At 41.8% G+C, this 27,348-nt stretch overlaps 1 protein-coding gene across 1 annotated transcript in view; it reads right to left on the reverse strand.

Moving 5' to 3' along the window:
* Positions 1 to 27,348, reverse strand: part of TBC1D5 (TBC1 domain family member 5) — a 745,630-nt gene that overhangs the window by 21,101 nt on the left and 697,181 nt on the right. Inside the window, exon 20 of the mRNA XM_077268870.1 lies at positions 23,149 to 23,248. Within this exon, the coding sequence (XP_077124985.1) occupies positions 23,149 to 23,248 (100 nt within the window). The remainder of the gene's footprint in view (positions 1 to 23,148; positions 23,249 to 27,348) is intronic.

Below are 27,348 nucleotides of genomic sequence, written 5' to 3' on the forward strand. Positions count from 1 at the left end.
ATTACGGGTCTCGAAAAATGGTGACACAAGAAAAACATTTTTACCCTCAAATTTGTGATTTTTTTTATCACGTACATAAAAAACACAAACACTAAACATGTTTGGTATCTGCATACTCGCACTGACCTGGAGAATCATATTCCCAGATCAGTTATACCATATAGTGAACATGGTAAACAACCCCCCCACCATACAACTGTGGAACTGCACTTTTGTTTTGCAATTTCAAAGCGCTTGGAATTTTTTCCCCGCTTAACAGTGTGTCACAGGGCAAAATGAATGGTGTCATTCAAAAGTACAACTCATCCCACAAAAGACAAGTCCTCATAGAGCTATATGGTAGAAAATTAAAAAATGATGGTTTTTGGAAAAAGGAAAAAAAACGAGAAAGAAAAATTGCCGGAAGGGTGAAGGGGCTAATGTGCCGAATAATAGCTTTGTGAAGGTGTCTGGCTGAAGTACTAAAAGCACAGCACCAGGAGGAAAATTAACTTTGTTTTCTCCTGGGAGCTGCCAGCTTTCAGTCATATAGGCGTGCCCAGAGCAATAACAGTCACCACTCACAGTGTCGGCTATAAGCACACCCCGGCACTGACTGACAGCCTGTTCTGCAGTGCATCAGTAAAAACCTGGCTGTTAGTGCCGGGGCGTGCTTATGGCCGGCGCTGTCAGTGCAGTGAGCGGGGACTGTTATTGCTCTGGGGACGCCTATACACTTTGTTCCAAATTATTATGCAAATTGGATTTAAGTGTCATAAAGATTTGATTGTTTTGTTTTTCAAATAAACTTGTGGATGGTATTGTGTCTCAGGGCTCAATGGATCACTGAAATCAATCTTAAACACATGTGATAATTAGTTTTCCAGGTGATTCTAATTAAAGGAAAACTACTTAAAAATGATGTTCCACGTTATTAAGCAGGCCACAGCTGTCAAGCAATATGAGAAATAAAAAGGATCTCTCTGCTGCTGAAAAGCATTAAAAAGTGCAATGCCTTGGACAAGGTATGAAATCATTAGAAAACTTAAGAGTGATCATCATACTGTGAAGAGATTTGTGACTGAAACAGAGCACAGACAGAGTTCATGCAGATAAAGGCATAATGAGGAAGGTTTCTGCCAAATTCATTGGATTAAGAGAGCAGCTGACAAAATACCATTACAAAGCAGCAAACAGTTATTTGAAGCTGCTGGTGCCTCTGGAGTCCCTCGAAACTCAAGGTTTAGGATCCTTGAAAGGCTTGCTGTGGTGCATAACCTTACTATTCGGCCACCCCTAAACAGTGTTCACAAGCAGATATTGTTGCAGTTGGTCCAGACATACATGAAGACTAATTTTCAAGCAGTCTTGTTTACTGATAAGTGTTCGAGCAACCCTGGATGGTCCAGATAGATGGAGTAGTGGATGGTTGGTGGATGGCCACCATGTCCCAACAAGACTGCGATGTCAGCAAGGAGGTGGAGGAGTCATGTTTTGGGCCGGAATCATGGGAGAACAGCTGGTAGGGCCCTTTAAGGTTCCTGAAGGTCTGAAAATGACCTCTGCAAAGTATATACAGTTTCTGACTGACAACTTTCTTCCATGGTCTAAAAGGCAGAAACGTGCCTTCAGGAGCAAAATCATCTTCAGGCATGACAATGCACCATCTCATGCTGCAAAGAATACCTCCGAGTCATTGGCTGCTATGGGCATAAAAGGAGATAAACTCATGGTGTGGCCACCATCTTTCCCTGACCTCAACCCTATAGAGAACCTTTGGAGTATCATAAAGCAAAAGATCTATGAGGGTGGGAGGCAGTTCACACCAAAACAGCAGCTCTGGTAGGCTATTCTGACTTCATGCAAAGAAACACAAGCAGAAACGCTCCAAAAACTTACAAGTTCAATGGATGCAAGAATTGTGAAGGTGATATCAAAGAAGGGTTCCTATGTTAACATGTAACTTGGCCTGTTAGGATGTTTTGGAGTTAAATAGCTTTTTTGTTCAGTTAATGTGACCTGCTAATGCTGCAAATTCCACATGTGAGCATTTTCAGTTCTTTAAAACATATCAAAAGTTTAGAAATTCTACTGTGCCTAATAATTTGGAACAGTGCATTTTGAGTTTTTATTCATTTTGGAGATTATACTGTTATCATTGGGAGGTTCCTTCAATAAAATTCGATGTATAATCTAACGGGTGATGACTTTTATTAGATGACTAGCAAAACATCTCCGTCCTGGGATTATTAGGGACACTTAGTACCTAGGAGGAAATAATAATTACCAAGTAATGAGTGAAGACCATCAGAAGTTGCAAGTGGCTACATTGTTGCTATAGTTACCAAGTAATCAGAGATTTCCCTTAATAGGAGCTACACATATTATCCATCTGCCACTGAAGAAGTATTATCCAGTAACAATAAAAATGATTACAGCGGGAATCTGTATTAATGTTGTCACTGTATTTCATTATGAATAAATATGCCGATTCAGATACAAATGCTGGAAGCAAATATTAAGTAGGCATTGGGTAACCATGAGGATCCATTATACCTGAAGGCTAGGTCCCATGTAGCATCGTCACTGCGGACCTCCTGCAGTCATATATGGATCAGTGTTTACCGCGGCGCATATCACTGCTAAAAAAGGTGTAGGTAAAACCATTCTGCGTGGAAAACGGTGAAATGGACACCTTTAGCCTCAGCATGAATAGATATGATGAAGATCTTACATTTCTAGAAAACTCATGCACTATGCTGGGACGGTAAAATGCAGCAGAACAAGGGTGACCCAGGAACACTTATTTCCATAGGAAATAAAACAGTTTTCCTGAATTACTAAACAAGTGAAACCTACATTGCAGGTAGGATGTGTAAGTCTCCTACGTGTAAGTTCCCCTATAGAACTATAGAAGTAGTTTAATCCGAGTTTTGGTTGTAAGAAAACCCTTTAAAGTTTAGTTTTAACACAATTGTATGTGTTATATCAGTCATGTAATATGTAAAGGTAAGATGTCATTTTCTAAAGAAAGTTCTCTTTAATTATGCATGGACTAAGGAGCCCAGGAATAGTTCCCACATACTATGGGGATAGTCAATCACATTATGGGATTATCTCAAATTAACAAACAGATGTAACGGATGTAATTTTCACTGCACCTACTTGATCATAAAAAATGTCCAATATCAATGTAAATCTGTTATGTTCACAGTGCTGACTTATAGTTTGTAACCAGAGACAAGTCAGAACTAGAAAGCCATAAAACGTGCTCATACCATCAGCAAATCACTGCGCTACTAATTGAAATGCTTCATCTGGGAAAGGTTGGGAACTGCAAAATACAGTATATCACATTGTCATGCAAGTATTATGTAATTTTCTAAGAGGCATTGCTTTGAGAATGGGTTTTTTGTGAGAAAAAGTTTATTTTAAAGAGGTTGTGGTCTTTGGATAAAAGTCTGCAGTCACTCTATGTATGGGATTGTCATATTTCGGGCCGCATTCAGACTAGACATCACGTACTCGACTTGCTCAGGTTGCTTGTATTTTTAGAGAGTATGGGCACGTCTAGTCGTCACATGACCGCATGTATAAGAAAATCTCATTCTTACAGTCACGTGACTGCGGCTCTCACCAGCAGCATTGGAGAATCCTAACAGCGTGTAGTGTCAGAGTGTCTGCAGACTTTCATCAGAAGACCGGACAATCACTTTTAAGGAAAGCTAACCTTTTCATGAACTGAGATTTTAGCAATTTTCCCATGTTTGTATTACCTTATTGGTATTAAATTAGACTATTTCCAGTAATCATAGTGATAAAAGATTATCTGAGAAAAATGTCAAAACTAAGCATCCATCTGATTCAGTGATGTATACCGTATTTTTCTGACTATAAGACGCACTTTTTTTCCTCCAAATTTGGAAGGAAAGTGTGGGTGCGTCTTATAGTACGGATATAGCATGTGGGGAGGGGGGCAGCAGCGAGTGGGATCGCAATGATATCCCACTTCAGGATGTCCCCGCTGCCTGGAATCAGCGCTGGGAAAACCACATGGCCCCGCTGATTAAGTGCAGTGAATATTCATTAGCGGCTCCCCGCCCACCGATCAGCTGAGCGGGGAGCAGCAAATGAATACTGCACTTAAGCAGCAACACACAGTTTCCCCAGCACTGATTCTGGGGAGAATCTGTGTGTCCGGGGGAGGAGGCAGCCGCAGCAGGGGCCAGGAGATCGCTGCATACCTGCCTGTGCTGGACGCTGAGCTGTCTGTGGTGCACAAGCAGGACCTGTGTGATGTCAGAAGTGGGCGGGCTGGAGCATCACATGGCAGCTCAGAGCCCTCCCTCTTCTGACATCATCATAGGTCCTTCAGACTCCCGCCTAGAATCTGCAGCTTCCGTGCACTGTGGAAAGGCTACAAGAGAGAGGGCTCTGTGTGTGCAGCCATGGGATGCTCCAGCTTTTACCTCACCACAGGCTGGCTGCCACAATTAAGAGGTTAGTCTTTACAAAACACAATAAAGCACTCTGCCACTCCTTTGGTGAACTATAACTCCCAGCATGTCATAGGATCTGCAGGACATGCTGGGAGTTACAGTTCTCCCATGGGATTTTAAAGCAGCACTCCAGTGTTATTTTGCAGTGCTGGAGTGGAGCTTTCACTATAAGCCCTGTGCCCCCATTCTTATACTCACCCTCCAGTGTCTTCATATAGTACTTTACAGACACCACACTGGTCCCGCAGCTTCCAACATAATAACGTACTATTATATATAATAACACCACATATAATAGTATGTTATTTATGTTATTAAGTATTTTGCCACATTTTTTTTGCTTCAAATATTTTTTTCCCTATTTTCCACCTCTAAAACCTGGGTGCGCCTTATAGTCCGAAAAATACGGTACTTCTCCAATCATATGTGCCTTATACTTTGGTTATACAAGATATGGATTAAATGATAATTATTACAATATTTGTTTGGATATGACGATGAAGCCCTCCTTTGAATGTCAATCACATACCCAGGGCTAAGAGCTGGAATCAGTTATGGAAAGGAGTAGGATTAGAAGAGTACCGATTCCCAGCTCCAGCTTCAAATAAAAAGTAGGAAACATTATATATATACAGTACATGATGGAGATGATGACGAGCATGAGGTTTCCATTTCACTAAAATACATTTGTTATACTTGATCATTATACATGAGCCACTTATAATGGGATGGAGTCGGAGCTGAAGTTGAATAAGGAAAAAGAGTGGATTTGTCCGGGGGCAAGGAAGAACTTGGAATCGGCCAGTGACCTCACTTTATATGTTATGTTACAAGTGTGCTTCATTGTGTTTGTCAGCAGAATAAAATCTTTTCTGTGATTAAGAAGGCCTCACAGAGCGTAATTATCGGAGGTTGTGCTCCACCTTTCATTTGTTACAGGATCGAGAGGTGAGGAATTACGGAAACAAGTTGAAATGCTGATAGTGATTAAAGGATGTATCACCTCTGCTGGAACTCCTGGTGGAAGTGTGAATAGTAGACAATCATTTGTTGCTTTCCTTAGAAACAAAGGATTCAAACAAGTCCAAAGCCTGCAAATATTATGAATTCAATAGACTTTGTCCAGTCTGGCCAACTTTTTGATTTTGCTGCAAACAGGATTCTGTAGTTGTATTTTCAGCATTTGGGTATATTTTTGTCAATTTTTTAAACCTCCCTTTTAGTATGTATTTTGTATCAACTTCACCGACACTCTTCTGCATTAGAACTGCAGAGTCTAAACCTCCTCTGGCATAAACATCAGAACAAAAAAGGTTAGTTGGGAGCTTCATGGCATGAGTGTCCATTGCCGATCAGCTGTATGCAAGCTTTACATCACAAAGCCCAATGCCAAGCAATAGACATAGTGCTGTAAAGCAGTGTCATGATTCCCAATGGCAGGGGCATAGGCAAAAACGGGACTAGCTCTAGGAAGATGGAATCTAAGCTGACCGCGATGCTGAACCTCACGCACAACTACCAGTGGTCGGGGAACGTACCTGCGTTTTATCCCTAGACGTCTCGCACCAGCCGGAGATCTAGCTACCCCTAATAGAGGAAACACAGACCTGGCTTGCCTCCAGAGAAAACCCCAAAGTGATAGTAGCCCCCAACATATAATGACGGTTAGTTAAGAAGAAAACACATACGCAGTATGAATACAGGTTCAGCAAAGAGAGGCCCACTAACTAGATAGCAGAAAATACAAAAGTGGACTACGCGGTCAACTCAAAACCCTACAAAATACCATCCTGAAATGACTTTAAACTCCGGTATCAACTCATGACACCGGAGTGGTCTTTTCAGTTCACTAGAGCTTCCAGCAGCAAGGTTCATATAAATGCACGCTGGACAAAAAGATACAGATGATCCAACTTATCTGAATCAGCAGACTTGGAGCAGGTAGCAAGTAACAGAGGAGCTCTGGTAACATTGATAGCCGGTAAGTAAATGACTGAGAAGCCAGACTATATAGGAAACTCCCATTTCCTGATGGAAACAGGTGCACTGGAGATGGAAGACAGAAGTCAACCAGTACCACCAGTAGCCACCAGAGGGAGCCCACAAACAGAATTCACAACAGTACCCCCCCCTTGAGGAGGGGGCACCGAACCCTCATGAGAACCACCAGGGCAATCTGGACGAGCCCTATGAAAGGCGCGAACCAAATCAGAGGCATGAACATCAGAGGCAGTCACCCAAGAATTATCCTCCTGACCGTATCCCTTCCATTTAACCAAATATTGAAGTCTCCGTCTGGAAATGCGAGAGTCCAAAATCTTCTCCACAACATACTCCAATTCACCCTGCACCAGCACAGGAGCAGGAGGCTCAACAGAAGGAACAACCGGTATCTCGTACTTCCGCAACAAAGACCGATGGAAGACATTATGAATAGTGAAAGATGCTGGTAGGTCTAAACGAAACGACACAGGATTAAGAATCTCCAAAATCTTATAAGGACCTATGAACCGAGGTTTAAACTTAGGAGAAGAGACCCTCATCGGGACAAAACGAGAAGATAACCACACCAAGTCCCCAACGCGAAGACAATTACCAGCACGGCGACGACGATTAGCAAATTGCTGAGTCTTCTCCTGGGACAACTTCAAGTTGTCCACCACATGACTCCAAATCTGGTGCAATCTATCCACCATAGTGTCCACTCCAGGACAATCCGAAGATTCCACCTGACCAGATGAAAAACGAGGGTGAAACCCCGAACTGCAAAAGAAAGGAGAAACCAGAGTGGCAGAACTAGCCCGATTATTAAGGGCAAATTCCGCCAACGGCAAAAAGGCGACCCAGTCATCCTGATCAGCAGACACAAAACACCTCAAATAAGTCTCCAAGGTCTGATTAGTTCGCTCTGTCTGGCCATTCGTCTAAGGATGGAAAGCAGATGAAAAAGACAAATCAATGCCCATCCTGGCACAGAACGCCCGCCAAAATCTAGACACAAATTGGGATCCCCTGTCAGAAACGATGTTTTCCGGGATACCATGTAGACGAACCACATTCTGAAAAAATAGAGGAACCAACTCCGATGAAGAAGGCAACTTGGGCAAGGGTACCAAATGAACCATTTTAGAAAAACGGTCACACACCACCCAGATGACGGTCATTTTCTGAGAAACCGGGAGATCCGAAATAAAGTCCATAGAGATGTGCGTCCAAGGCCTCTTTGGAATAGGCAAGGGCAACAACAATCCACTAGCCCGAGAACAACAAGGCTTGGCCCGAGCACAAACATCACAAGACTGTACAAAAGTACGCACATCCCGAGACAGGGAAGGCCACCAGAAGGACCTGGCCACCAAATCTCTGGTACCAAAGATTCCAGGGTGACCTGCCAACACAGAAGAATGAACCTCCAAGATGACTCTACTGGTCCACTCATCTGGAACAAACAGTCTCCCAGGCGGACAACGATCAGGCCTATCCACCTGAAACTCCTGCAAAGCACGTCGCAAGTCTGGAGAGACAGCAGACAATATCACCCCATCCTTAAGGATACCCGTAGGCTCAGAATCACCAGGGGAGTCAGGCTCAAAACTCCTAGAAAGGGCATCTGCCTTCACATTTTTTGAACCTGGTAGATATGAGACCACAAAATTAAACCGGGAGAAAAATAACGACCAGCGCGCCTGTCTAGGATTCAGACGCCTGGCTGACTCAAGGTAAATCAGATTCTTGTGATCAGTCAAGACCACCACCTGATGCCTAGCACCCTCAAGCCAATGACGCCACTCTTCAAAGGCCCACTTCATAGCCAAGAGTTCCCGATTACCAACATCATAGTTTCGCTCGGCGGGCGAAAATTTTCGAGAAAAGAACGCACATGGTCTCATCACCGAGCAATCGGAACTTCTCTGCGACAGAACCGCCCCCGCTCCGATCTCTGAAGCATCAACTTCGACCTGAAAAGGAAGTGACACATCAGGTTGGCGCAACACAGGAGCAGAAGAAAAGCGGTGCTTAAGCTCCCGAAAGGCCTCCACAGCCGCCGAGGACCAATTGGAAACATCAGCACCCTTCTTAGTCAAATCCGTTAGAGGCTTAACAACAATTGAAAAACCAGTTATAAATCGACGATAGAAATTAGCAAAGCCCAAGAATTTCTGAAGGCTCTTAAGGGAAGTCGGTTGCGTCCAATCACAAATAGCCCGAACCTTGACAGGATCCATCTCAATAGAAGAAGGGGAAAAAATGTACCCCAAAAAAGAGATCTTCTGAACCCCAAAAATACACTTTGAGCCCTTTACAAACAAAGAATTGGCCCGCAAAACCTGAAAAACCTTCCTGACCTGTTGAACATGCGACTCCCAGTCATCGGAAAAAATCAAAATATCATCCAAATACACAATCATAAATTTATCCAGATATTCACGGAAAATATTGTGCATAAAAGACTGAAAGACTGAAGGGGCATTAGAAAGACCAAAAGGCATTACCAGATACTCAAAATGGCCCTCGGGCGTATTAAATGCAGTTTTCCACTCATCTCCCTGCTTAATCCGCACCAAATTATACGCACCCCGAAGGTCAATCTTAGAGAACCACCTTGCCCCCTTAATACGAGAAAACAAATCAGTCAACAGTGGCAAAGGATACTGATATTTGACTGTAATCTTATTCAACAGCCGATAATCAATACAAGGCCTCAGGGAACCATCTTTTTTACCCACGAAAAAAAAACCTGCTCCTAAAGGGGATGAGGATGGACGGATATGTCCCTTTTCCAAGGACTCTTTAATATACTCTCGCATAGCGGCATGCTCTGGCACAGACAGATTGAACAAACGACCTTTAGGAAATTTGCTGCCAGGAATCAAATCTATAGCACAATCGCAATCCCTATGAGGAGGGAGCGAACTAAGTTTAGGCTCCTCAAAAACATCACAATAGTCAGACAAAAATGCCGGAACCTCAGAGGGAGTAGATGAAGCAATGGAAACCAAAGGTACTTCCCCATGAACCCCCTGACATCCCCAGTTTAATACGGACATTGTTTTCCAGTCAAGAACTGGGTTGTGAGTTTGTAACCATGGCAATCCAAGCAATAAGACATTATGCAAGTTGTGCAACACAAGGAATCGAATCACCTCCTGATGGTCTGGAGTCATACACATAGTCACTTGTGTCCAGTATTGAGGTTTATTCCTAGCCAATGGTGTGGAGTCGATACCCTTCAAAGGAATAGGGACTTCCAGAGACTCTAGACTAAACCCACAGCGCCTGGCAAAGGACCAATCCATAAGACTCAGGGCGGCGCCAGAGTCCACATAGGCATTCACATTAATAGATGATAATGAACAAATCAAAGTTACAGACAAAAGAAACTTAGACTGCAAGTTGCTAACTGCAAAAGACTTATCAACCCTTTTTGTGCGTTTAGAGCACGCTGATATAACATGAGCAGAATCGCCACAATAGAAGCACAACCCATTTTTACGCCTATAATTCTGCCGTTCACTTCTGGACAGAATTCTATCACATTGCATATTCTCCGATGCCTGCTCAGAAGACACCGCCAAATGGTGCACAGGTTTGCGCTCCCGTAAACGCCGGTCAATCTGAATAGCCATTGTCATGGACTCATTCAGACCTGTGGGCGTAGGAAACCCCACCATGACATCTTTAACGGCGTCAGAGAGACCCTCTCTGAAATTCGCCGCCAGGGCGCACTCATTCCACTGAGTAAGCACAGACCATCTACGAAACTTTTGACAATATATTTCAGCTTCATCATGCCCTTGAGAGAGGGCCATCAAGGCCTTTTCAGCCTGAATCTCCAAATTCGGTTCCTCATAGAGCAACCCCAGCGCCAGAAAAAACGCATCCACATTGAGCAGCGCAGGATCCCCTGGCGCCAATGCAAATGCCCAATTCTGGGGGTCACCACGCAGCAAGGAAATAACAATCTTAACCTGCTGAGCAGGGTTTCCAGCGGAGTGAGGTCTCAGAGAAAGATACAATTTACAATTGTGCTTAAAATTCAAAAAACTAGATCTATCTCCAGAAAAAAACTCTGGTATAGGAATTTTAGGTTCGGACATAGGAGCATGTATAACAAAATCTTGTATATTTTGAACCTTAGAGGCAAGATTATTCAGATTAGAAGCTAAACTCTGGATATCCATTTCTCAGCAGCTGAGATCTGAGCCATTCAGGGATTAAGAGGAGGGGAAAGAAGCAGACTACAATTATGGCTAGACAGACTTCAGAGTAAAAAAAAAAAAAAAAAAAAAAAAAGGTGTCAGAGACTTCTTTTCTTTCCTTCTTCAGCCAATACTTAACACAGTAAGGCCGGCTATACGGTCATGATTCCCAATGGCAGGGGCATAGGCAAAAACGGGACTAGCTCTAGGAAGATGGAATCTAAGCTGACCGCGATGCTGAACCTCACGCACAACTACCAGTGGCCGGGGAACGTACCTATCCCTAGACATCTCGCACCAGCCGGAGATCTAGCTACCCCTAATAGAGGAAACACAGACCTGGCTTGCCTCCAGAGAAAACCCCAAAGTGATAGTAGCCCCCAACATATAATGACGGTTAGTTAAGAAGAAAACACATACGCAGTATGAATACAGGTTCAGCAAAGAGAGGCCCACTAACTAGATAGCAGAAAATACAAAAGTGGACTACGAGGTCAACTCAAAACCCTACAAAATACCATCCTGAAATGACTTTAAACTCCGGTATCAACTCATGACACCGGAGTGGTCTTTTCAGTTCACTAGAGCTTCCAGCAGCAAGGTTCATATAAATGCACGCTGGACAAAAAGATACAGATGATCCAACTTATCTGAATCAGCAGACTTGGAGCAGGTAGCAAGTAACAGAGGAGCTCTGGTAACATTGATAGCCGGCAAGTAAATGACTGAGAAGCCAGACTATATAGGAAACTCCCATTTCCTGATGGAAACAGGTGCACTGGAGATGGAAGACAGAAGTCAACCAGTACCACCAGTAGCCACCAGAGGGAGCCCACAAACAGAATTCACAACAAAGCAGATGCCACCGGACTCTGGATGAGCGGAAGTGTGATCTGTTGAAGTAAATAATCAGGTTTCTCTATATGGCGGTCTGATGGATGACTTTGATTTTGGCGAATGTCAGGAGAACATTACATGCCTGACTGCACTGTGCCAAATGTAAAATATGTTGTAGGAGGGTTAATGCTATGGAGCTGGTTGTTTTTCATGAGTTGGCCATAAACTCTTAGTTTCAGTGAAGAGAAATATTAATACTTCAGAATATCAAGATATTTTGGACAATTATATGCTTTCAATTATGTGGAAATAGTTTGAGTAAAGTGATTTTCTGTTCCATCATGATTCCATCTTGAAAGTGCACAAAACAAAGTCCATATAAACACTAAAGGGTGAGTTTGGTGGAGAAGAACGTGACTGGCCACACAGAGCCTTAACCTAAACCCCACTGAACACCATTAGGAGAAACTAAAATAGATATTGTAGCCATGCTTTCTCATCCAATATCAGTGTCTGACATCACATATGCTCTTCTGGATGAATGAGAAAAAATTCCCACAGACACACCCAAAATCTTGTAGAAAGTCTTTTCAGAAGAGTGGAAGATGTTATAGCTGGGTGGATCAACTCCATATTAATGACCATCGGTCGGTTTAGATCATACAAGCTGCTGAAGGTGTAATGTGTCGGTGTCCAAATACTTTTCTCCCTATAGTGTCCTCTTGTATAAGACAGCAGTGTTGGGTGTGCATAAGATAGGATCTCAAGTGATTGCCAGTATAAAGGAACAAAGTGACAAAGGCCTCAGTTGTCACTTTCTTTGTACTGTACCATTCTCATCAAGGCAGTATATATATATATATATATATATATATATACACAGTGGGGCAAAAAAGTATTTAGTCAGTCAGCAATAGTGCAAGTTCCACCACTTAAAAAGATGAGAGGCGTCTGTAATTTACATCATAGGTAGACCTCGACTATGGGAGACAAACTGAGAAACAAAAATCCAGAAAATCACATTGTCTGTTTTTTTATCATTTTATTTGCATATTATGGTGGAAAATAAGTATTTGGTCAGAAACAAACAATCAAGATTTCTGGCTCTCACAGACCTGTAACTTCTTCTTTAAGAGCCTCCTCTTTCCTCCACTCATTACCTGTAGTAATGGCACCTGTTTAAACTTGTTATCAGTATAAAAAGACATCTGTGCACACCCTCAAACAGTCTGACTCCAAACTCCACTATGGTGAAGACCAAAGAGCTGTCAAAGAACACCAGAAACAAAATTGTAGCCCTGCACCAGGCTGGGAAGACTGAATCTGCAATAGCCAACCAGCTTGGAGTGAAGAAATCAACAGTGGGAGCAATAATTAGAAAATGGAAGACATTCAAGACCACTGATAATCTCCCTCGATCTGGGGCTCCACGCAAAATCCCACCCCGTGGGGTCAGAATGAGCACAAGAACGGTGAGCAAAAATCCCAGAACCACGCGGGGGGACCTAGTGAATGAACTGCAGAGAGCTGGGACCAATGTAACAAGGCCTACCATAAGTAACACACTACGCCACCATGGACTCAGATCCTGCAGTGCCAGACGTGTCCCACTGCTTAAGCCAGCACATGTCCGGGCCCGTCTGAAGTTTGCTAGAGAGCATTTGGATGATTCAGAGGAGTTTTGGGATTATGTCCTATGGTCTGATGAAATCAAACTGGAACTGTTTGGTAGAAACACAACTTGTCGTGTTTGGAGGAAAAAGAATACTGAGTTGCATCCATCAAACACCATACCTACTGTAAAGCATGGTGGTGGAAACATCATGCTTTGGGGCTGTTTCTCTGCAAAGGGGCCAGGACGACTGATCCGGGTACATGAAAGAATGAATGGGGCCATGTATCGTGAGATTGTGAGTGCAAACCTCCTTCCATCAGCAAGGGCATTGAAGATGAAACGTGGCTGGGTCTTTCAACATGACAATGATCCAAAGCACACCGCCAGGGCAACGAAGGAGTGGCTTCGTAAGAAGCATTTCAAGGTCCTGGAGTGGCCTAGCCAGTCTCCAGATCTCAACCCTATAGAAAACCTTTGGAGGGAGTTGAAAGTCCGTGTTGCCAAGCGAAAAGCCAAAAACATCACTGCTCTAGAGGAGATCTGCATGGAGGAATGGGCCAACATACCAACAACACTGTGTGGCAACCTTGTGAAGACTTACAGAAAACGTTTGACCTCTGTCATTGCCAACAAAGGATATTTTACAAAGTATTGAGATGAAATTGTGTTTCTGACCAAATACTTATTTTCCACCATAATATGCAAATAAAATGATAAAAAAACAGACAATGTGATTTTCTGGAATTTTTTTTCTCAGTTTGTCTCCCATAGTTGAGGTCTACCTATGATGTAAATTACAGACGCCTCTCATCTTTTTAAGTGGTGGAACTTGCACTATTGCTGACTGACTAAATACTTTTTTGCCCCACTGTATATATAAAACAAAGCAACTCAGCCCCACTTCAGTGAGTGGGGCTAATTTGCAGATTTTCGGTGTGCTAATGCACAAACCAGGAAATGAGATCCAACACCCCAGAAGCGGCTTCTTCCCACCGGTCTTCGACAAGTTACATGGACGTCCTGAGAAAGAATTAAAAGCAGAAGGGGCACCATAGCCAAGATGTAAGTATGCAACATTTAGACACAAGACCATTGTTTTTTAAAATAATTATAATTGAAAAATTGAACTGTATATAATTGAACCTAACATGGCAAATTAACATTTAATAATGAAATACCACCTTTGTATGCAACCTAATTGGTGTGTCCACCAAAGTAAAACAACTCTGACAACTGACACAAAGATATGAATTGCATCCAGAAGTAGAAAAATAATTGTCATTATTTCCCTTGAATTTCTAGTCCAGACAACTTTCACTTGGATCTAAGCTATGTTTAACCTAAGCTGCTGGCCTGAAAGAAAGGAGAAGTGCAATTAGGAGACCGCTTTACTAGAAAAAAAACCTCATGGGAGGGCTTCTTTATAGTACATTCATCTAACTCGACAACATCTAAACAACCTCATAGATATTAAAGTTGTATGAATTTGCCAATTTTGGAGAGAGTGGCCAATTATCTAATGTAGTCAGGGCCTTCCAGACTTTCCTCTGACAAATGATGTAGGAGAGAGAGAAGGAACAGGAGTTAAAATTTAACTCCTGATCCTTTTGTTCTCCCAAGAGATAAGCCACCATCAGAGGTAACTGGCATTGCTATCTCACTTTTATGTATTGAAAACACGTAAACTGAGTGTGAATGTATATAGAGGCCTTGGGGAGGTGTATAAGGTATATGAGCTTCTGACAATCCCAGTCTACAGATTCTGGAGATGTACATTTTGAATATGAGTGATGGAAAAGCCCTCTGAAAATGACTGGCTATGCAACACTGTAGGACAGGTCATGTTTGATACAACTTACACCTCCCACAAACTGTGAATATTCTCTATTTGGACATGTCACATATGTGACCTGGTTTTACTGCCTAAGCAACAAGTAATAAAAATGGTTCCAAGTAAAGTAAAACATTCAGTGCTGAAGAATAAACCGTCCCATGAAGTGTATTCATATAATCTTGGACTTGGGTGGAAGATTCAATGACTTGCCATATTACACTGGATATTTTATGTTTTCTATGACGTAACATGCCGTTCTTACCAGCACATAAGAACAGTCCTGTACCATTAAAACAAGTTTCCAGAAATCACTCTTTCAACAAAAGAATGTTGAAAACAAGATCCCAGTAATATGGTCACTATGAGAGATATGCTTTTGCTCCACCTATAGGAAAATGTGTTATTGTATCCTATTTAGAGCATGGAATGTAATCCCTACCTATTTGTAAATCTACTCTCTTTTACGTTAGAAAGAAAGGTGAATCTATGAGCACAGACTGAAAATGAGAAGTGTTATCTGCTGCGATAAAAACCATCTGTAACCAAGCAGCATGTTATTATGTGTCATAGGACTGAGTGAAGAAGGAGAACGGTCAACGCATCCGATCTGCCCTACCAATGAAGACAAACAAGTATTGACTCCTACCAGGAACCCATTTATAATCCATGACATATACAATATTTCCTTTAATTGGACTCAGTATGGATCTTATTTTCCAACCTGAATGGTTCTACTTTTGTTTCTTTTTAAACATTTTACATAAACAAATTATTGGATAAAATTACGTTAAGGAAATACTGTACAGATAACATGTAATAAATCGTTTATGTCTATAGCACTTTACAATTCAAAGGGCGCATACACACACATATATTATGTATAAACTAACTGCACTACGATGTTGTATATAAGTAAAATGGCATGTTATCCCCTATCCATAGGAGGGAGGCTAAATTGCTGATTGCTTGGGGTCTACGTAATGTGAATCCTTGGGATACCAATGAAGGGTCTCTGCACAGGCCCCTCTTGGGTGCTCTGTTCAATTTCTATGGAACTGCCAGAAAAAGCTAGTTATGATAACCCTATTCTATGGATATTGGATAACTTCCATTTTTTTGGGAAAACCTCTTTAAGTGGGATTTTTTTATTACGACAAGTAAGGCTCGAGACACTCATAATATTATTAATGATGGAAGACATGTATAATTATATCAGTTTTCTTTATATTTGAAATTTTATTTATCCCACTAACAGATCTGCCAAACAATAAGACATGTAAAAAAGAACCTAAGGATTTTAGATATCTAATGATTTTTACCCGTGTAGAGTGATATATATCTGCAATACTACTATGTCAGACTATCAATACATTGACAGATTATTTCAGTCCCTCTTTCTATGGCCTTGTGCTTTTAGCAGTTTACAGCCCAAACCGGTCTGGAACCAAGTGGGACATCCATTTAAGTGCATGAAAACATAGTATATGCAGGTCTCCAATATATAAAACTGCACAGGGGATAGGATATACTAACAAAATGTTCATTACTATGGCCAGCTTAACAGAAAGAAGAGGGAAATCTTCAGCGGAACAAACTGATTGGTCTATGGCTAGATCACAAAATGGCCATGAAACTAGGAGGTTGGGGAAAGGATTTATTGTGTGGGTCGGTATATATTCCATCTGGTTTGTAGATTAACTAAAATCATCTACAAAAACTACTGCCACTTTCTAGAACACACTTTTAGTGAGCAGCATTCAGAAAGGCCATAGATCATAACTGTAACAAACATGAATAATCACATATGCCAAAAACTCTGCTGCTTGGCTGATTACATTCACCTGTCACCTTTATTATGGACTCCATGGCCTTCTTTGCAGTGTTAAACATGGTTGAGAACCTTAGGGCCTTTCTCCAAGGTGAGATATTTGCTGAGAGAACAAAATACATAACGTGGGAGGTGATGATGTCTCCTTCTTGTGAACAAAAAAGTAACTTATTGAATGGTTGACCCCCCCAACGAACCTATCCATTACAGTAAATGGCTGCCCATTCTCCCCAGTCCCACAAGCTCGCTGCCCCAGGGTAATCCTTGACGCTGATTTCTCCTTCAAACCACATATCCAAGCCCTTTCCACTTCCTGCCGACTTCAACTCAAAAATATTTCATGAATTCTACATTCCTCAACCAAGAATCTGCAAAAACCCTAGTCCATGCCCTCATCATCTCTCGCCTTGACTACTGCAACCTCCTGCTCTGCTCTGTGGCCTCCCCTCTAACACTCTCGCACCCCTCCAATCTATTCTAAACTCTGCTGCCCGACTAATCCACCTGTCCCCCCCGCTATTCCCCAGCTTATCCCCTCTGTCAATCCCTTCACTAGCTCCCCATTGCCCAGAGACTCCAGTACAAAACTCTAACCATGACGTGCAAAGCCATCCACAACCTGTCTCCTCCATACATCTGTGACCTCGTCTCCCGATACTTACCTACACGCAACCTCCGATCCTCACAAGATCTCCTTCTCTACTCCCCTCTTATCTCCTCTTCCCACAATCGTGTACAAGATTTCTCTCGCGTATCACCCCTACTCTGGAACTCTCTACCACAACATATCAGACTCTCGCCTACCATCGAAACCTTCAAAAAGAACCTGAAGACCTACCTCTTCCGACAAGCCTATAACCTGCAGTAACCACCGATCGACCAAACCGCTGCATGACCAGCTCTACCCTCGCCTACTGTATTCTCACCCATCCCTTGTAGATTGTGAGCCTTCGTGGGCAGGGTCCTCTCTCCTCCTATACCAGTTATGACTTGTATTGTTTAAGATTATTGTACTTGTTTTTATTATGTATACCCCTCCTTACATGTAAAGCGCCATGGAATAAATGGCACTATAATAATAAATAATAATAATAATAATCGTTAGTGTTTTACATGTAGGAAAGGTCTAAGGTTTTGACCCTGTAACTCCAAGCAAGCATACAGTATCTCCGGATAGAAAATATTAAAATAATTCTCTCTTGTCCATATGCATTAAGGGGCCTTTTATATACTATGTCGCATAGTTTTTCCTAAACCTTTTTACTCCCAGGACAATTTTCACAGCATATTTTCTGAACGCAGACACCTGTCACACTATGAAAATGTCATCCAGCACTTCACAGTCATGGACGACTTTGAACAATTGTGCGTTCTTAAAATAAAAGTCCAAAATGTGCAGAATTCATAAATGCCACTTATATATATATCCACATGCTTATGTCTTCACATATTTGCCAGAACTAAATAGACCAAAAATCTTCAGACGTCTGTGAGCATTTGAATAACAAAATCTACTATAGGTCCCGATTAGGTACAAAGTAGATATAATATGATTATGTAGAAATTGAAAAAAAAACCTCCCACTCTAAAAATGTCACAATCTAAGAACACATACAATACTGTGCAAAAATTTTAAGCAGGTGTGGAAAATAATGAAGCAAAGTAAGAATGCCTTAGAGCAGGGGTCCCCAACCTGTAGCTCGGGAGCCACATGTGGCTCGCGGTCCCATGAATTGTGGCTCGCGACTGTCTGCCAGCTTGGTGCATTAAGCTCCAGGTCTAGCAAACAGGTATGAAGAGCACATCTCAAAATGGTGAATTTTTGAGTAGCCCTGCACAGAAGAGCAGATCTCGATGCACATATACTGGTCTTAGGGGTTTAGAGATGTTTTAGGTACGGAGGATGATATTACCTGTTAGAGGAAGTTCTTGAAGCTGGATGTGACAGTGTGTTGGGAGTCCCTGATGAGAGAATACTGAACTGGGGCATTGTGGTAACCCCTGCATCTCAGTGTACTGCTTTGGAATGATTTCTGTCAAAAAGCTTTGGTTATCATTATACCCGTAATGGGGGCCTTGGTTGACACTACGCTGAGGGGGATAGGAGCAGGATGTTGCTTGTGTCCCGCTCTCACAGCTGAATGTGGCTCGCAACCCTCTCTCAGTGCTGAATGTGGCTCTCTAGGTCAAAAAGGTTGGGGACCACTGCCTTAGAGTGTAACAGTCATTTTAATTTTAATTTCAGAAATCAATAGTACACATGAAAATAAGGAATTTTGTAAACATCTTATCAGAGAAATCAGCTTCTTTTTCTACCAAAACTGATCAGTCATTATGAAAATTCTCAATTCTGTGGTAAAATCTGTATTCAGTGAAGACTTTCCCATTACTGAGATAGGAGATAGTGGCTGCTACTGATGAGAGTCTATGTAGATGGGAGGAGAGAAGGGGAAAAGTAATGGGAAAGTCTTCACTGAATACAGATTTTACCTTAAAATTGAGAATTTTGAGAATGACTGATTTATGAATTAGAACGATGATTACTCTTTAAATATAGAAGTGTTAATAGTTTACTTTTATCAAATAAAACATGCAAAGTGAATGAACAAAAGAAAAATCCAAATCAAATCGATATTTGGTGTGACCTCCCTTTGCCACAAAGTCAGTTTAGGATTATTGTCAGGTGAATGAGTAACCAATTATACCTAACAGTCTATAATGATCATCATTTTTACATGTAAGTTGAAACACAGTCATTAGTTGGAAGAGAAATGGATGTGAAAAAGGCTTAAAACTAGGTGAGGAACCGCCAACCTCTGCTACAGTGGTTAAGTTATGGAAGACAGTTTCGTGTAACAGGTTATATACATCATAGCAAGGTACAGTACTTATATTGCATGAGCAAGGTGTCTCTCTCAGGCAAATATTTCAAGATGTACTGTTCAAGGTCATTTGAAGAAGCCCCAAGAAATGGGCAATATTGAGGACTGTAGACACAGTGGATGGCCAAGGAAACTTAGTGCAGCAGATGACAGACACCTCATGCTTACTCCCCTTCAAAATCAGAAGTTATCCAGCAGTACCTTCAGCTCAGGACTGACAATGGAACTCACCTAGACCTATTTACAGTTTTGAGAAGTCTGTCCAGAAGTGGTCTTTATTCACAAATTGCTGCCAAACAGCTATATGTTTGACAAGGAAACAAGACCAAGAGACTTAACTATGAACAAAAACATAGGAACTGTTGTGCAGAAAATTAGCAGCATGTTCTCTGGACCAGTGAGCTAAAATGTGAAATATTTTGCTGTAATAGAAGACAATGTGTTCACCAAAGGCTTGGACAGCAGTACAATAATGAGTTTCTAGGCAATGAGGAAGCATGGTGGAGGTTCTTTGCAAGTTTGGGGCTGCATTAGAGCAAAAGGAGAAGAGAATTTAATCAGGATCACTAGTGTCCTCAATACTGAGAGATACAGGCAGATTCTTATCCATAATGCAATATTATCATGGAGGTGTCTGATTAGCTACTAATACTCAGGAGGACAATGACCCCAAACATATAGCCAATGTCATTAAGAACACCGTAATGAAGAACAAAGAGTCCTGGAAGTTATAATACACACAAGTGTAAATGTTTTGCACAAGCCTACATCCACAGAAGATCGGAGGTTAGTTCTCCAAGATGTTTGGAGGAACCTATCTGCCAGGTTTTTGTGTGCAAGTGTAGCTAGAAGAATTGATGCTTTTATGTTGTTCTGAAGGCAAAAGGTGTTCCCTGTTCAGACCAACTACTGATTTGTGATTAGATGTCTATTTTGTTCATTCACTTGTCACTCATTCACATGTGACCAAAGCTCTACCATTCCTTAGTGGGCAATAGAGCCACAAGATATTGGTTGAAAATTGTCCGGTCCTTGGCGAGCAATGGTGAGTCAAGTTTTGGCTGTGTGGTCAGCTATACGTGTCATGTCACCCTAATAATCTAAAACGTGTTTGTTGCCCTCCTATTTCCTTCTGTAAACAAGCATCTGCAAGTTGTTAGAATTGGAGAAAAGAAAGACAAGTGATTTCAAAAGTGATCAACTTTATGATAAAGGCATAGATTGTCATCAGTGATGAGCGAGCGTGCTCGGATATTGTGCTATTCAAGCATGCTCGGGTGTTAGAGAATATCGGGCGTGCTTGATTAATATGTTCGAGTCCCTGCTGCTGCATAAGTTGGGGCTGTTGCCGCGGGCACTCGAACATATTACTCGAGCACACCCAAGATACTCGGATAAGACAATATCTGAGCACGCTCGCTCATTACTTATTGTTTAACAATAAAACTAGTAATAAAGTGGATCAGCGTTTTCTTTTACAATCTTCATGGGTTACCGTACATTTCTTTATCGTTGTCACCTTACATCTCTCCTTCACATATAACCAGAGCCAGGAAGATTTTCATGCTATTCTCTCACTTCAAATGAGTGCTCTCCCTAAATACTGCACTCAGAATATTGATGCAGGTACAGTATAATTGGAAAGTTAATGGACTTTTTAATAAGACACCAAGATTTTAGCTCTAGCACTTAAATTGTAGCTGCAGCAAATAAACTCAACACAAGGAAAGAAGAAAAAACAAATAAAAAAAGCTACATACCAAACATCATAAGTCATCATAAAGGAACATTATGCATACATAAAGAAGTAAGTAGCAATTAGGTTATTCACTATTGTAAGCAATGCTTGATTAGCTAATAAAGAAAAAATGTGCATAATGTTTTCAAGAGTCTCTTTTAGTCTTTCATCCACACTCGCTCATCAGCAACACATTATCCTGGCTCGTTTACGCCAATGAATAATCCCTCACAAATGCTCAGTCTGGCATATCTAATTTATCTTATTAATTTGCAGCCAAGCTACAGTGTGATGTACAACTCACTTCCATAGTGACAATTAGGCATTTTTTAAACAAAATAATAAGTAATGCAGACAGGCAGCAAATTACTGCATATGTGGCTCTGACTGTGAAGCGCTACAAGGAATAGGAACACATTAACTGTTCTCCTCCTTATTTAGTGCAGCCATCCTTCAGTAGAAATATTACCTGAAGTGAGAATGTCATTAGTTGCCATAAAATGTGAGTTAAGAACGATGTACAATTCAGATATTTGTCATTTCCAATAAATCAGAATGCAGTAAGTTCTTTATGGATTTTGACTTCCTATTATGCCACATTGTTCCAACTCCCCAGTACTCAGAATTAAATGGCCATTTTCTAACATTAATGTGAGAGATTCTTGGACGATTTCCATGGTAAATGCAAATGGCTGTTTCAGTTCTGCAGAATACATCTGAAAAAAGGACTTCTAAATATGGAAAACAGTACAATAATCGTCTGTACTAACCTAAAATATCTTCTGGACTACAATAACTTGGCGTGAGCATCTCGTTCCTTCTAATCGTTACTTATTTCTTCTGTGTTACTGAGCTGTCACAAGTGATCATCTGACCTCCAGCGCCTTACTTCTTGCTACAATCCGTTCAAAGCACAGAGTGCAGAGTTTTCCTGTCTGTGCTTTGAACAGAACATAGCTTGCCAGTCAAGCGCAGGCTGCAAGCAGGAGGCAGGACAGAGTCAGCAGGTCTGGAGTGGTGTGCTCCGAACAGTGATATGACACAGTGATCTGCTGCAAGTTGTGAGCGACTGGGAAAGTGTACAAGGAGGGAGAGAGGAAGAAACATAAGCAGGATGCAGGCTCCAAGGATTGATCAAGTACATGCCCCACTGGGCCTGTGTGGAGCCAGTATCAGAAACTGTAACAGTATCCGTCTTTGCACGACAAAGCTGTCCCCTCCAATTCACACTAGTCACATTACACGTGAATCAGTTGTTCTGCACAGCGCTTGTTTTTTCAGTGCTGGAGTGGTGCTTTTAATGTAAGGTCCTAGTCCCTATACTTGCCCTCCGGCGTCTTCACCTTTTTTGGTGAAAACAATGGGTTGTGGAAGTTATGCAAGGATGTGTTTTATTTCTTCTAAATCAGGCATAATTTTTGTTCTGCTTTGGCTATAGATAAGAGCAGAATAATCTGATGAGAGATACACTTTAATGTATGGTATACAATATTAGAGTACTTGAGTGCAAATATCTACGCCATACATTCAAATCTTTTTCATTTTGATGTAAAAATAATGGATGATAATTGTTGAATGTGATGAATGATATTACAGCAATAAAGTAAAACTTTAAATAAAAGACATATTTTTGACCTGAACATCTATAATAGTAATAGACATATTATTCCACACATTCTTTAACTTATGGAAAAAAGACAGGTTTTCGAAATGTGGTGAATTATAATATTACTTACCGAGGTGAGTATTCATTATTTTCGCACAGTACTTGCACATCGCATCCAAGTCATTCAGTTGTCCCTGAAGGAATGAAATCTGCGCTTCCAGATCTTCCTCCTATGAACAAAATTATATTCCTTTTTATAACCAACTAGCTGTACTACCCGGCTTCGCCCGGGTTAATGACTGCTGTTAGCAAAATAGAATGTGTTAACAAAAATTTATTCTGCACACAAAAACCACAAAACAAATAGATAGAAATGTAATTATTAAAAGGCAAAAACTAAGCAAATAGAAGCATTTCACAACATATATTAGCTTTGTTATACTGAGAATGTCTTTGTTGCCTATATTAACCAATCAGAGCTCAGGTTAATTAACTGTAGCAAAATAGAAGCTGAGCTGTGATTGGTTGCTATTGGCAGCCTGATAAATCCCCAGCCAACAGGAAGCCCTCCCCCCTGGCAGTATATATTAGCTCACACATACACATAATAGACAGGTCATGTGACTGACAGCTGCCGTATTTCCTATATGGTACATTTGTTGCTCTTGTAGTTTGCTTATTAATCAGATTTTTATTTTTGAAGGACAATACCAGACTTGTGTGTGTTTTAGGGCGAGTTTTATGTGTCAAGTTGTGTGTGTTGAGTTGCGTGTGGCGACATGCATGTAGCGACTTTTGTGAGATGAGTTTTGTGTGGCGACATGCGTGTAGCAACATTTTGTGTGTTGAGTTGCATGTGACAGGTTAGTGTAGCAAGTTGTGTGCAGCAAGATTTGTGCATGGCGAGTTTTGCGCGTGGCGAGTTTTATGTGTGGTGCATTTTGAGTATGTGCAAGTTTTGTGTGAGGCAACTTTTGCATGTGGTGCAACTTTTGTACATGTGGCAATTTTTCTGTGTGTGCAAGTTTTGCATGAGGTGAGTTTTCCATGAGGTGAGTTTTGCACGTGTGGCGAGTTTTGCGTGAGCCTAGTTTTGCATATGGCGAGTTTTGCATGTAGCGAGTTTTGAGTGGTGACTTTTGTGTTTCGACTTTTATGTGGCGAGGTTGGTGTGTGTGTGTGGTGAAATGTGTGCTGAGGGTGGTATATGTGTTCAAGCACGTGGTAGTGTGTGGCGCATTTTGTGTTTGTGTTCATATCCCCGTGTGTGGTGAGTATCCCATGTCGGGGCCCCACCTTAGCAACTGTACGGTATATACTCTTTGTCGCCATCGCTCTCATTCTTTAAGTCCTCATTGTTCACATCTGGCAGCTGTCAATTTTCCTCCAACACTTTTCCCTTCACTTTTTCCCCATTATGTAGATAGGAGCAAAATTGTTTGGTGAATTGGAACGCGCGGGGTTAAAATTTCACCTCACAACATAGCCTATGACGCTCTCGGGGTCCAGACGTGTGACTGTGCAAAATTTTGTGGCTGTAGCTGCGACGGTACAGATGCCAATCCCGGACATACACACATACATACATACACACATTCAGCTTTATATATTAGATATACCTGTATGTAATCTCCTGTATATAGTATATACCTGTGTGTCATCTCACCTATATATAGTATATATCTGTGTGTCATCTCCTGTATATAGTATATACCTGTATGTCATCTCCTCCTATACATAGCATATACCTGTGTCATCTCCTCCTGTATATACTATATACCTGTAGGTAATCTGCTCCTGTATATAGTATATACCTGTGTGTCATCTCCTCCTGTATATAGTATATACCTGTATGTCATCTCCTCCTGTATGTAGTATGTACCTGTATGTCATCTCCTCCTCTATATAGTATATACCTGTGTGTCATCTCTCCTGTATATAGTATATATCTGTGTGTCATCTCCTCCTGTATATAGTATATACCTGTGTGTCATCTCCCCTGTAAATAGTATATACCTGTGTGTCATCTCCTGTATATAGTATATAGCTGTATGCCATCTCCTCCTGTATTAGCCCTCGTTCACACGTTATTTGGTCAGTATTTTTACCTCAGTATTTGTAAGCTAAAATGGCAGCCTGATAAATCCCCAGCCAACAGTAAGCCCACCCCCTGGCAGTATATATTAGCTCACACATACACATAATAGACTGGTCATGTGACTGACAGCTGCCGGATTCCTATATGGTACATTTGTTGCTCTTGTAGTTTGTCTGCTTATTAATCAGATTTTTATTTTTGAAGGATACCAGACTTGTGTGTGTTTTAGGGCGAGTTTCGTGTGTCAAGTTGTGTGTGTTGAGTTGCGTGTGGCGACATGCATGTAGGGACTTTTGTGAGATGAGTTTTGTGTGGCGACATGCGTGTAGCAACTTTTTGTGTGTCGAGTTGCATGTGACAGGTTAGTGTAGCAAGTTGTGTGCAGCAAGTTTTGCGCATGGCGAGTTTTGCGCGTGGCGAGTTTTATGTGTGGTGCCTTTTGAGTATGTGCAAGTTTTGTGTGAGGCAACTTTTGCATGTGTTGCAACTTTTGTGCATGTGGCAATTTTTCTGCGTGTGGCAATTTTTCTGCGTGTGCAAGTTTTGCGTGTGGCGAGTTTTGCACGTGTGGCGAGTTTTGCATGTGGAGAGTTTTGCGCGTGGCGAGTTTTGAGCGGCGACTTTTGTGTTTCTACTTTTATGTGGCGAGGTTGGTGTATGTGTGGTGAAATGTGCACTGAGGGTGGTATATGTGTTCGAGCACGTGGTAGTGTGTGGCGCATTTTGTGTGTGTGTTCATATCCCCGTGGTGGTGTGATTATCCCATGTTGGGGCCCCACCTTAGCAACTGTACAGTATATACTCTTTGGTGCCATCGCTGTCATTCTTTAAGTCCCCCTTGTTCACATCTGGCAGCTGTTAATTTGCCTCCAACACTTTTCCTTTCATTTTTTCCCCATTATGTAGATAGGGGCAAAATTGTTTGGTGACTTGGAAAGCGCGGGGTTAAAATTTCACCTCACAATATAGCTTTGACGCTCTCAGGGTCCAGACGTGTGACTGTGCATAATTTTGTGCCTGTAGCTGCGACGCCTCCAACACTTTTCCTTTCACTTTTTCCCCATTATGTAGATAGGGGCAAAATTGTTTGGTGAATTGGAAAGCGCGGGGTTAAAATTTCACCTCACAACATAGCCTATGACGCTCTCGGGGTCCAGACGTGTGACTGTGCAAAATTTTGTGGCTGTAGCTGCTACGGTTCAGATGCCAATCCCGGACATACATACATACATACATACATACACACACACACACATTCAGCTTTATATATTAGATATATTATAAAAGTATAATTTAAAGGGAACCTGTCACCAGATTTGACTAATATGAGATACGGTCACCACCTTTCAGGCCTGATATTCAGCAGTCTATAATGCTGTATATCTGCCCCCAACCCGACCTGTGCGAGAAGAAAGAGACCTTTTATTATACTCACCTGCGGGGAGGTCAAATCCAAAGGGTGATGCTGGTCTTGTTTCAGTGCCTCTCTTGTTCTTGCGATGCCATCCTCCTTTTTGCTTTGTGTGGATGATGCTTCTGCATCCACATAGTCTCCCCGGCTGACTAAGGAGCCGGGAAAGGCCAAAGAGCTCTGGTGCCTGCGCACTGCAGCACTTTACTAGTCAGGGCAGTGAAATACACCTGTGAAGGAGCGTGAATCTGGGGACGCTGTGTGGATGATGTAGGGATGCGTCTTCCACATGAAGCAAGAAGGAGGATGGCATCGCAAGAAGGGAGGCGCCGGATCAAGATGAGCGAAACCCCTCTGACCGGACCGTCCCGGTCTTTTTCTTCTCTTGCAGGTCGGATTGGAGGCAGGTCTACAGCATTATAGAATGCTGTATATCAGGTCTGAAAAGTGGTGGCAGCAACTCATATCGGTCAAACCTGGTGACAGGTTCGCTTTAATAAAAAAAGTAGTATTAGAATTTATATTAATTTTTATTAGTTCCCTTTCCAGACAGTCATTCAAGGTGATTTGCCCTCCCCCTACCCCACTCTAAAAAAACTAGTGATGAGCGAATATACTTGTTACTCGAGATTTCCCGAGCATGCTCGGACATTTAGTTTTCCTTGCAGCAGCTGAATGATTTACATCTGATAGGCAGCTTGATTATATGTGGGGATTCCCTAGCAACCAGGCAACCCCCACATGTACTCAGGCTGGCTTGTAGCTGTAAATCATTCAAATCTCCAAGCACTTACAAATACTCGGACACCCGAGCGTGCTCG

The sequence above is a fragment of the Ranitomeya variabilis genome, chromosome 6 (assembly GCF_051348905.1).
Source record: "Ranitomeya variabilis isolate aRanVar5 chromosome 6, aRanVar5.hap1, whole genome shotgun sequence".
In the NCBI taxonomy this organism is placed as follows: Eukaryota; Metazoa; Chordata; class Amphibia; order Anura; family Dendrobatidae; genus Ranitomeya; species Ranitomeya variabilis.